This window comes from Zeus faber, assembly GCF_960531495.2.
Source record: "Zeus faber genome assembly, chromosome: 15".
NCBI lineage: Eukaryota > Metazoa > Chordata > Actinopteri > Zeiformes > Zeidae > Zeus > Zeus faber.
This window is the reverse complement of record NC_137194.1, coordinates 9,263,157-9,275,658: the sequence shown is the minus strand read 5'-3', so window position 1 is coordinate 9,275,658 and position 12,502 is coordinate 9,263,157. Positions and strand designations below refer to the sequence as shown.

General features: G+C 42.3%; 1 protein-coding gene across 2 annotated transcripts in view; it reads right to left on the bottom strand.

Annotated features, from left to right (window-relative positions):
* Positions 1-12,502, bottom strand: part of LOC307241785 (neural cell adhesion molecule L1-like protein) — a 63,645-nt gene that overhangs the window by 39,896 nt on the left and 11,247 nt on the right. For both annotated transcript variants that reach the window (XM_080016009.1, XM_080016010.1), the window contains exons 5-13: positions 11,932-12,054; positions 9,149-9,319; positions 8,067-8,105; positions 7,806-7,917; positions 7,228-7,409; positions 7,009-7,143; positions 6,059-6,199; positions 2,831-2,942; positions 1,149-1,315 (exon numbers count right to left, since the gene is read on the bottom strand). In XM_080016009.1, coding sequence (XP_079872135.1) covers positions 1,149-1,315; positions 2,831-2,942; positions 6,059-6,199; positions 7,009-7,143; positions 7,228-7,409; positions 7,806-7,917; positions 8,067-8,105; positions 9,149-9,319; positions 11,932-12,054 — 1,182 coding nt within the window. The remainder of the gene's footprint in view (positions 1-1,148; positions 1,316-2,830; positions 2,943-6,058; positions 6,200-7,008; positions 7,144-7,227; positions 7,410-7,805; positions 7,918-8,066; positions 8,106-9,148; positions 9,320-11,931; positions 12,055-12,502) is intronic.

The following is a 12,502-nucleotide window of genomic DNA, read 5'->3' as shown; positions in this document are numbered from 1 at the left end:
TTAACATTGTGGTATTAAATTGCGGGCCAGATTTATTAATATATTAGTATTTAGGGACCCCAGATTAAAAAAAATATATATATACTTCTCTTTACATTATGTCGCAAAAGTGTTTCCATGACATACTGTACATCGATCAGCAACATTAAAACCACCACTAATAACCACTAATATTGTGTTGCTCCCCCTTGTGCCACCAAAACCGCTCTGACCCGTGGAGGCATGGACTCCAAGAGACCTCTGAAGGTGTCCTGTGGTATCTGGCACCAGGACGTTAGCAGCAGATCCTATAAGTCCTGTAAGTTACGAGGTGGGACCCCCATGGATCGGGCTTGTTGTTCCAATACATCACACAGATGGATCGGATTGAGATTTGGGGAATTTGGAGGCCAAGACAACACTTTTAACTGTTTGTCATGTTCCCCAAACATATCTTGCAGTGTGTCAGGACGCATTATCCTGCTGAAAGAGGCCACTGCCATCAAGGACTACCGTTGCCATGAAGGGGTGTAATTGCTCTGCAACAATGTTAAGGTAGGTGGTATGAATCAAAGTGACATCCACATGAATGCCAGGACCCAAGGTTTCCCAGCAGAACATTGCACAGAGCACCACACTGCCTCCGCCTGCTTGCCTTCTTCCCACAGTGCATCCTAGTGTCATCTCTTCCCCAGGTAAACAACGCACACACACCCAGTCATCCACATGATGTAGAAGAAAACGTGATTCATCAGACCAGGCAACCTTCTTCCATTGCTCCATGGACCAGTTCTGACACCCACATGCCCATTGTAGGCGCTTATGGAGGTGGTCCGGGGTCAGCATGGACACTCTGACCGTCTGTGGCTACACAGCTCCATACGCAGCAAGCTGTGATGCACTGTGTGCTCTGACACCTTTCTATCATAGCAGCATTAACTTTTTCAGGAATTTGTGCTACAGTAGATCTTCTGTGGGATTGGACCAGAAGGGCTAGCCTTCGCTTCGGTGCATACACAGTATATGTATATATATATTTTTGGGATGGATTTGTGCTTTTTTTCTCCTACAGATATTTTTCGCTGGTATCTGTCCAATACCAACATAGGGTGTCAGATCGGTGTAATCTCTATCAGTAGTTATGGTTACCATGGCGACGGCTGCTGTACCTTTGACGTGTAGCGTGGCGGTGATGGCCGACTCTCCCTCGTCGCTGGACGCGGAGCACACGTACTCCCCTGCGTCCGTCTTTTCTGCTCCACTGATGTGCAGCCATCCGTTTGGCAGAACCCCAAACGGCTCCCCCTCGCCGGGTTTGAGAGCCTCCTTCTTGGCCCTGGAAGGAGGAGGAACATTTTTCTTTTAATTAAAAAGTTTTCACGTCCTTTTGAGTGTGCACACATACGGCTGGAGATTGTGTGAAATTAATGATAATAATAATAATAATAATAATCCAGCTCATTTTACTTAATGTTTTCAAAATATGTAACATAATTGTAATATATATTTAAATATCTATATATCTATATATCTATATATATGTATTCATAATTACATTTGTTGTTACATCTAATTATTCATTTAATTTGATTAAATAAGTAATTTCCCCCTGGGATTATTAAAGTATTTCTGATTCTGATTCTGATTTATGATTTGATTTAAAGGTGCCGTGTGTAGAATTCACGGAACAGCAGAAAAGGAACATACAGTAATATTCATAAATTTTAATTTGTGTATAATCCCATCATATAAAAATCGTTGTGTTGACCTTAGGTTAGAATGAGCCTTTTTTTTTCCTACATCGGTGCGGGTATGCTTCACGGAGGCCGCCATGTTGCACCGCCATGTTTCTACAGTAGCCCAGAACGGACAAACCCAACATTGGCTCTAGAGAGGGCCTTTTGCGTTTTTCGCTAGTTTTACGTCCGCCTCTTTATAGAGCCCGCCATGTTGCACGGGCATGAGGAGGGGTATTCAGTTGGTCGCGATCTGCAAATTCAGCGCTAGATGCCTCTTAATTCTACACACTGCAAATTTAAAAAAATATTTCAATAAATTTTATTTTCTTTTTTCCCCCACTTTCTCTTCCAGAGATACAAAAAAAAAAAGATTTGTATGTGTGTGTGGAGTCCACACAAAATCAAAAAATCCCATTATATACAAAGCTTAACCACACTTTTTATACCTTGCATTTTGACAGTTTTTCCGACAGACAGACAGACAGACAGACAGACAGACAGACAGATAGGCAGACAGGCACACAGACTTGAATTTATTGATGTAATTATTGATACAATATAAATAAACCAGGCGGCTTTATAATAATATAATAGAAATAGAAATCTACAATTTTGGAGAAACTCACAAAAGCAGAAATTCTAAATAATTGACACTTGATGTTGCCTCTTCATAGATGGGAGCCTGTGTGTCCACGAGGAAGATGTGACTATTCAGATTGTTAATGCTTTGGCATAGAGCTGATTAGATGCGCCGCCAGTAACTGAATTTAAGTCCAACGAGTAACCCGTATCGTGTTCAATTTCACATGTTTGTAACAAACCAAATTTCATGAAAATCGGTTCAGAATGAAGAGAGTTACCGTTGATTTTGTAAAAAAGTCTGCATCTTTCAATACACATTGTATTTGTTTACTAGCCGCTCTTGATCCCCAAAATGATCCAATCAGCGACGATCCTGCTTGTCCAGAGGCACCCACATTGAGGCGCCTCGTTAATGTCATTGTGTTGTCCTGATGTTTTTGTTGTGTTTCGTTATTTGCCGTGGGATTAAGTATTATGAAAACACGACCTACGGCAAATAAGACGGACTACAGGTTTTTGGGATCTCTCACCAGGAGATGAGGGGCACCGGAGAGCCGAAAACGCTGCAGTTCATCACCACGTCTCCTCCCAGCACGACGGCGTAGGCCTGGTGGTCTCTGGTCAGCATCCGAGGAGCCAGATCTGGGACCAGGGGGAGAGATTTTGTGGTTGTGGTTCTCAACCTTTATACCACATTAAGTCCCCTCAATTTGATGCATTAGTTCATTAGGGCGTTAGGCTGTGAGAGCTCGGCAGGTGAGCCATGAAAATATTTCAAATTAGTTTAAGAAATAAATAAATAATGTGAATTAGCTCTTGGGTTGCAGGATCCAAATTGCAAGGCTGCACTATTATCTAAGTAATCAGTTCCAGCAGAATACCAGCTCTGTGTTCATCAGAACAAGATGCACTCTGAAAGTGGGGCTGCAGGATTATGGATAAAATGTTAATCACGATTATTTTAGTCAATATTGCGATCACAATAATTCATCCATTTTCGGGGTACACAATTGAATTATTGCACTTTGTAAATAAACAGAAAACTGCCTTCACAATAATAATGTATTTTATATACCGATAAATAAATAAACTCCAATGTCCAAATCTTTGAATCAAAATAAGACTTTCCTCACATGAATTCAGCGTCTTAAGGCTAGATATAAATGACATTATACTCAGTAAAAAAGAATGCCACCAAATGGCATGAAATAAAAATAATTTATCCCAAACAAGAAGATCATTGACATTACACCTGCAGGTTTTTTTCAAGAAAAATAACAGCGACAATTATTTTACATTTCATATTTATCTAAGACCGATAATTCGGCAACGAGGCAAGAAAACAGGCCGGTGTAGAGCAGTGGTGTTCAGTCCATTACGGACACTCCAATACGCATCTCCGCCCCGCTCGGCGTGCCCGTTTCCTGTCTGTGTGCGCACGCTCCACGGAACCTGCAGCGGGCTCCCGCTGGCGCACGGATAGATGGATTATTTACCTTGCCACACATTGCGATCAGACGAAAAACAAGGGCAAATTGAACTCAAAGGTTGGGAAACACATAGTTCAGGAGATAACAGCAAAATGATGATCAAACCAATCATGTTTTCCTGGGGAGCCCCTGGAGGCCCTCGAAGGACCACCTGGGAGACCCTCGGACGCCGTGTTGAGAAACACTGATGTGAGGTACTTTATCTGGTTATACTAGCCCCTCTACAGTACTTTCTACAAAAAAATAAAGTAATTCACACAAGGGTTCACACACACACACACACACACACACACACACACACACACACACACACACACACACACACACACACACACACACACATACACACATGAAATAACCTAATTTCAGCTAATTAGCAAATCCTGACGTGATGAAAAGAAACATATAGCGACTGTATAGCAACTGGTGGAGCCATCAACATGATTTATACTTGGATCATGTGTAAAATTTCTAAATTCTCTATCATAAGTAGTGTTTGCTTGAAGCCGGGCCAAGAACATCTGCCTGAGAAGGAGGATGCAGCGAGTGGATGGGACGGTAATGAGAGCAACAGGAAGTGCTTTGGGCCCCGAAATGAAAACTCAGAATCCTTCCTTCGGAGATGAAAGAGGCTTTTATTGCTGCTCTGCTTCCTACAGAGGCAGAGCTTACGCATCTGGCATGCCTGCGTGTGTGTGCGTGTGTGCGTGTGTGTGTGTGTGTGTGTGCGTGTGTGTGTGTGTGTGTGTGTGTGTGCGTGTGTGTGTGTGTGTGTGTGTGTGCGTGGGTGTGTGTGTGTGTGTGAGACACTCAAATGTACAGCGATGATGATGAGCAGACTCTAGCTTTTCAACTCTGCAGCCATTTTACAGGAAGGAGGTCCATACATATAACATATTTATATTGTTTTCATTGTTTATTGAACATTTTTAGGTTAATCGTATATTCAGGGGCCCCTATTGTTATTGTTCCGGGAAAATTCTCCAAATGTTGAAATCGAGAACTATCTGGAACACGGGTAGGCAGCACCTGCGAACACGGTTAAGGGGTCGTTTGAACCGGTACGTCACAAGGATCTCGTGGTTTAAAGTTATTCCAAATCGATCAGCTGGTCTTGCATAACTGCCATGCCGCTATTCGTTTACAAGATGGAACGAGATGAGATTTACAGTGAGATGCTTCATGACGTCATCATACTATTTACTATAAATGTACAGATTCCGAAAAAAAAAAACTAGCCCACAAAAACTCTGATTTTAGTTCACTGAAATGCGACTGAGTGATGTGTCCAAGATCCAGAGAGACGTCTGAAAAATAGAAGCCGTGCAATGGGAATATTTATTTTAAAGTAAAATATAAGCAACTTTCTTTGAATAAACATCATGTATAAACATTTTCCTACACCTAAACTTAACAAACTTTAACGAAAAGGCAGAAAGTGTTTGTAGTATTGACAAATTCTTCCATAATAATTCTAATGACAAATTAATGTTAAAGTTTCTATAAATGTTGTCTGTATTACAATATAGACAAGTAATCTATTTAACTGAATTTTCCAATTGTAGATTATTAACAGAAAAAATACAATAAAGTAGTAATTACAATTTATTGTTATTGTTATAAAAAGTAATTATCATAACAATATTCAGCTATTGAGAACTGTTATTTAGAACTGACTTAACTACGTAACTACACAACTACATTATGTTTATAAGTTCAGTAGATTTAGCTGAATTACACAAAAAACAAAAAATGTAACAGGTGCCAAAAATGAATGAACTGGACCTTGTGTATTGCTGCAGCTATATTTGAAATGTGTTATTGTTCTTCATTTAAGAATCTTAAAATACATAATATACATTATATGTATTATATATAAATATCGAAAATTATTGCCATTTTTCCTTGTTCATTGTTATATTTTTAGGTTCATTTTCTAGTATTTTTTTTAATTTTGGGGTTTATTTTTTATTGTTTATTGCATACTTCCAATTGTTATTTTTATTTGTTTTAGGTTTATTGTGTATTGCCAAATCATCAGTTAATTCTTATGGTTTATTGCATATTGACATTTTGTTATTTTCTTCTTTATTGTATTTACTTAATTATTATTGTATTTATTGTCATATATATTATTATTATCATCATAATATCAATCTACTGTATACATCCATCAGTCCATCCATCATCCATCCGTCATCCATCCGTCATCCATCCGTCATCCATCCATCTGTATAATCCAGTCTCTATGGATCTAATGTTACTCACTCATGACCATGATGTTAGTGTTGGCCAGGATGCTGCCGTGGATGTTGGACACCTCACACTGGTAGACGCCGCTGTGCTCTTCTCGGGCGTTGTTCAGAACCACCGTGTCATCCAGAACCAGGATGTGGTTTGACGGGTCATCTGCAGGAAAAACAGAAATAACAATAAAGTCACCGTCATAACTCACATACTAGACCGCTGGTCGTTCCCCAAAGCTTCTCATGTCAAGGCCCCCTTGGCATATTGAGCTGTGGCAGATTGGGAACCACTGGACAAAAGAACAGGAGTAAGTTGACCAATACGACATTGCATGCTGGGAGCTGCTTTCAATAAATTTGTTTTTGTATTTTCAACCAATAACGTTCCCTGTAGCTTCTCAGCAGGCTCCAGTTCTGAGCCAATCAGCTTCCGCTCGGGTGGCAATGGGTGACTTCACGTGCCTCCAAGGGGATGACTTATATAATTTTTAAATGCAGAAAAATATATGTTGTCTATGTCTAAACACATCTGTTTATGATGTTTAAAGCCATAATCGTGGTTAATATTTATCCAATAGCACATTATTGAGCACACCAAATTAATATCTGGACGCGTTCGTAGTAGTATGTCCAAGCGCCATTTCAGACGCAGGGAAGCACTTTATGCAGCAGCCCTGGTGAGATTGACTGGTGGTATCCCATGCTGGGTGACTCTCCTCATGGTACCATGGAGGAGCTGTTATTTAATAATATTAATATTGCCGTACCTTTAAGTGCATTTTAAAGAACTGTGACTGAAATCACAATTTTAGTTCATCCCAAACCAACACAGCAGGACAGATCGCGCCACACTCCCCGTCTCACACGCTGGAAGGGCTCCACCCCACTCTGACCCTGGACCGGACGGGTGGAGGGGGATGGATGGACGGGTGGATGGACAGATGGATGGATGGGAGACTGCATAACCCTCACCGTCCAGGACCTCTCCGTTCCTCCTCCACTGAATGTCGGGCTGTGGCTTTCCATCGACCGAGCACTTGATGTGGACGTCCGAGCCGACCACGGCCAGCTGGTTCGGCGGGGGATCCGTCAGCCATTTGGGGGGCTCTGGGGATACACGCAGGGAGCGTCAAATCAAATCAAAAGCATGTTTTACCTTCCTCGCGGAATTGGATTTCGAATCCTAAATACCTTCCACGATCACGTCGAAGTAGTGCACGACCTCCCCGACGGTGTTCTTGGCTTTGCACATGTACTTCCCATTGTCCTTGTCCTCCACGTCGGATATCGTCAACAGCTTCCCGTAGTTCTTCACCTGTGTCCGCTCGGGCAGCGGCTCTCCCATTTTGATCCACTGCACCTTTGGAGTTGGACTTGGAAAAAAAACAACAACAAAACAAACAAAAGCAACAAGTATAATAATCAGAATCAAAGAGAGAATCTTTCATCGCAAAGTGCAAGATGCACAAGGGATTTACACATATAGTGGAGCAGGCATCAACATAGATAAAAACACAAATATTCAACCAACAATAAGATAAAAATAATAAAATGAAAAAGTACAAAGTAAATAAAAAACGTATGCAAACGAAATGCCCCTGTACATGAATGCAAGAACGAAAAAATGACGTGTTACGCTGAGGGGATAAGAGAGGGAAAGGTCCTGGGAAGGGTGAATATGTAAACTTTAAGACAGAAAGAATTAAATATGTCAATAGTATATTATACACATCTGGTTTAAATCCTAATGATAGAATAACTGTACATACAATCCCTGTGGTGCACACTCCAGCCCCAGCTCGGTTCCTTTCAGCAGCACTACCTCAGACTGAACACCAGGGGGCAGCAGGAGGCTGGGCATCCTCCCCGCAGGACTGATACCTGCAATGGAAATCATGACATCCCATTGTTTTTGTCCTTGGTGACAATTTTCTTAAATTCAAAGAAAGTAAATGTCTCTGTGTGTTACAGTAGCTGCGCCAGAGATCTCGGCATCTCTTACAGTCTCTCTCTTTTATAATGCTACTCACTGTGGCTGGTACTGTTCTCCACGTCACCAGTGGGTTTCACTGAAACACAAACAAAAGATGAATGACTTATGGAGTTACATATAGAGTTGCCTATAAAAAGTGTTTTTGATGCTTGAGTTCAAGAGCACACTGTTACCGTGATAGCAGATAAGAGACACATCGGTCATTTGTCAGTGATACCTATATACTGTATAGGGCTGCCCACCAAGTTTCCTGCGACCAAGTTTTGGTCGCAGGAAAAAAAAAAAACTGTATTCGGAAGCTGCACCTTGTCAAAATTAACATTAGTTAGTAAATTATCAGTTAAAACCTATACAGCTGGACAAGTGTATGAAACACCACAGTAGAGGGCTTTTGATTTGAGATGTTTAAATAAAATTTTAATGTGTACATTAATAAAGTTATTATAGGCCCTAATAAGTCCAACCGATATAATGTTTGACTGGTGTTATTAAACGGTGGCTCACTGCAGCGCTTGTAAATTAAATGTATATTTCAAAGGCTGGTTATTAGGTTTTGTATTCATCTGAAATGTAGCGCAGAGTTAACAATGTTATTTGAATGTTTGTCACAGCATTCTTCCTCAGCCCTGGAATTCAAGCCATTTTCTGATGCCCCCAAAACATATACTGTATTTAAATAATTAAATGAATATCTTCCCCTAACCCATGAACACGCAACGATCTGTCACTAATGGCTTGAACTGACAACTAATAGTCGACTAGGAAAATCTTTAGTCGAGGGCAGCCTGGCTGTATATACCATAGTACTTATACAGTATGTATATTATTGTGAAAATAGGTCAGATTACGTATGTGCCTCTCTCTGCTATCACAGCAGTATGCAGTTAAAACTAAACAAGCCTCGGCAGGCTCTGCTATACGCCGTGGTATGTAGTGCGTTAGAGAGGAGTTTGACCAAAAGATTTGTTTTAACTGGCAAAATACCCTCAACGTGTTATGTAACAATTGTTTTTATTGGGTACCTTACTAATTTGAAAAATAGCTTCACATGCATATAGAGGCGTCTCTATTTCAGCATATAATCGTTGATCTTTTTCTTTTTTTTTTTTTTAAACCTACAGGCGTTGACCACCACAGCCATGGGGGTCTTCTGGACGATGGTGCGTATTTTGGAGAAGGCGGCGAAGCAGCAGTAGTCGGGGCGGCTGTCGTTCAGGACGACGTTGGAGAAGTAGAGGTTCCCGTCCATCCCCATGGAAACCCTCTCGTCCTGCTCAATGTGCTGGAGATCTGAAACAGGGGAAGCGCTCAATACCCCAAAACTGCATTCAGTGAAATCAACTGCGTGGGCTTCACAGGCCTTCCCCTGGTGCTCCAGGATTGTTAAAACCAATCCTCACACACAGCTTGGGGTATTGTAATGGTCTGCCATTCAGCATGCACCATAAACAAGCCGCCCCGAGGAGCTTTCCCTTTAATGTCGCTGCTCTCAGAGACGTATTTTGGGCTTTGTTTGGAAGTGTCATGTCAATGCTGGGTCACTCAAGCACTCGGTCACTCTGTGGTCAGCCCATTATCAGCGTTTTACTTTCTATTTATAGCTCTGGCCTACGGCCCACTGGTTGTGCTCTCAGTATTCAGGACTGTACAGCTGCTTTCACACTTCAACTCTGGACAATTTCCGGATAATCTGGTCCAGACATCGTCCGGAGTTGCCCTTTCACACATGTAGCAGGCAACCGGAGATTGTCCGTGTCAGACGCGTTCACACCTGCTGGAAATACTCTGTTCGGTTTGGACGAGGGGCGGGGCCTGGGTCGAGCGCGCAGAAGGCAGGACGCGATGCGGTGACGCAGCTGGCACCCATGACGGTGGACGAGGCTACCGACTCATCAGTAATTGTGACTTTTTTTTTTTGCATTGATGCCCCATGTACTGTATTTGGACATCTTACATCTTACATCTTGGCAATCTAAACAAAAGAGTGGAAAGGAGAGCAGAAAGGAGTACGAAGCAGCTACGCTCAGACCCTCCTTCGCGCTCGATCACAAGTCACATGATAGTGTCGTCGTCAACATGTGACACGCCCGCTCGCTCGCTGCGAATTCCCCGGACATTCACCTGCTCTGTTCACACATACCGCTCAATCGGGCATTACGCAGACTTTGTACTCGGGTGCTGGCTGTGTTGAGTTAATGTCTGATTTGGGCATTTGTGTTCACACATACAGTCCGGATGATTTCAGTCAGCGCATGTGAAAGCAGCTTCAGACTCCACGTGCACAACATCATCTCACTGGTGTTTAATGGACTTTTTTTCTTCAAAAATGTTTTTGAAGCCCACACTTGCTCAAGGCGTGCTGCCATTAAACGTGGAATTGGGGCGTGGAAACACACCTTGCCCCTGCACCTCTTTTTGATCGGTCTGTAGGCGAGCAAGTGGTATAAAAAATGGTGGTGCAATGCAATTGAGTTCAGTTTAACCTCAAAGAAGGACGTAGGAAATATGCTGCTCTCTCATTGTACACATAACATTAAATATGGTTAATTATTTTTTTATTACAGAGCCTACCTAGTTTATGCATATCTTTTTCTAAAACTTTACTTACATTTAATTACAGTTTTACTGTTTGAGTCACTAAAAAAACATATTTTATTTCCTGGTACGGTATGTGTGAGTGTACTCAGCCCGGAAAGTCTGATTTGTCAACATTTCTATCAGTCAGGCTTCTAATTTGGGTGACTTGTTCCAAAAGAAAATTGTACAATTTGACTCAAAATGCAATGATGTATTCATCAACACATGCACACAACGTTTCATCCTCGCAACACACAAAATATTGACAACCGCTCCCAATTTGTTAAAGAAGGGAAAACAAGGGAATCGGGCAAATAATGGAACTCCACATCTTATTTCTATTTCACTCCAGTCGTGCCCTCGGTTGCTCGGCATTCTGGGAGTTTTTCCACCGCCTGTAAAACCCCAGTGCATTCCTCTCAGCGTTCTGGTTTCCCGGGAGGTTTTTTTTTTACCGGCGGAACCTCTGGATCCACACCGAGGCAGAACTTCAGACGCTATATTAAAACAATATAGAAAGGCTGAAGAAAAAAAAAAAAAACGGATGCTTGAAACACGTAGGATAAACTCTCTCTGAACCATCCAAGGTGCCTCAATAGATTGTTTTTTTTTTACTGGGGGGAAAGAATTGCCGAGTTGCAATCGAAGGAAAAGAAAAGATCCCAAAATTATAAATAGAGAGTTCGAAAATGAGTTCGCCGGCTTATCAACCAGAGCGGGGTCGTCAGTACTGGGACATTCATAACATAGTCAGACCGCTTTCATACGGTAAACCAGAAAAATATATGTTTCGCAAACTGTGCATTTTTTTCAGATTTCTCTGGGTTCTATTGACCCCTTTGCAATTCTGCCAATCGCCTCGTTTGTTTATATTCACGCTAACACAGGAGACTAGAAACAAGAAGTTGCGCCGCTTCCTACTGACAACGTGCTGTAACCAAAAAATTGGAGTTCGGCTGCGGTTCAGCTCTCGGCTGTTAGTATTTAGTTTACTGAGCCTCGTCGTCTTGGATTTTTGTTCATACCTGATTTATGGAAGGATAAAAGCTCCATAACGGAGATTTAACACGATTCAATCGATGACAAAGAGGCTTGGGTTGGTCCCTTCAAAACAACAAATAAATCCAAAGATGAATTCAAACAATGTGCTCACGTTGCTGTGAGACCCGCCTCTCCCTGTGCCGATCTTTAAAACAGATTAAAGTAAAAGCCGCACCTGAGCAGCAAACCTTCTCGGTCTTTTGGTGTCATTCGGACACTCGGGTGATGATTTCAATTGTAACTTGTACTCCAGTGCTTTAAGTACGTCTCTGTTCTTTACTCACCGATAGACATCCAGTAGAGCTGTCGAGGGGGGATGCCCCACGGAGGATCACACCTCAGCACGACCGGGTCGCCCTCGGCAACCACCACGGGCTCCAGCTTCTCCTTCGGAAACTTGGGAAGACCTGGATTGAATGAACGGCTGGTGATTGGACGGCAACGGTCTCCCGGGGCTTCGTGAGCATACCTTGGGATTCATTTTAGGACACGCCCCTTCACCCCTCGAAGGGTACGTTTGGCATTTCTCAAACCCGGGTCTTATTAAAAATTTGGTTCCCATCGTTGATAACTGTTCACGGCGACGGCCTCGCTGGACGTTTCACCCCTGAGCGACTTATCGCTCTGCTGCAGCTTCTCTCTGCGCCTCGACGCAGCGGTCCGATGTTGAACCGCCCCCTTCCAAAACAGGAAGCTCGCAACGTCGTCTTGAGGCAGTCTTTTTATGTTACACTGGTAAAAACATCCGCGGCTAACGTTCGACTACAAACAGGAAGCTGCGTCATTTTCGACTGACAACCTTGCTGTAGCCCACGCTGCGCTTTGGATATACTAGGGTAATTGCAAAAAGTAGTT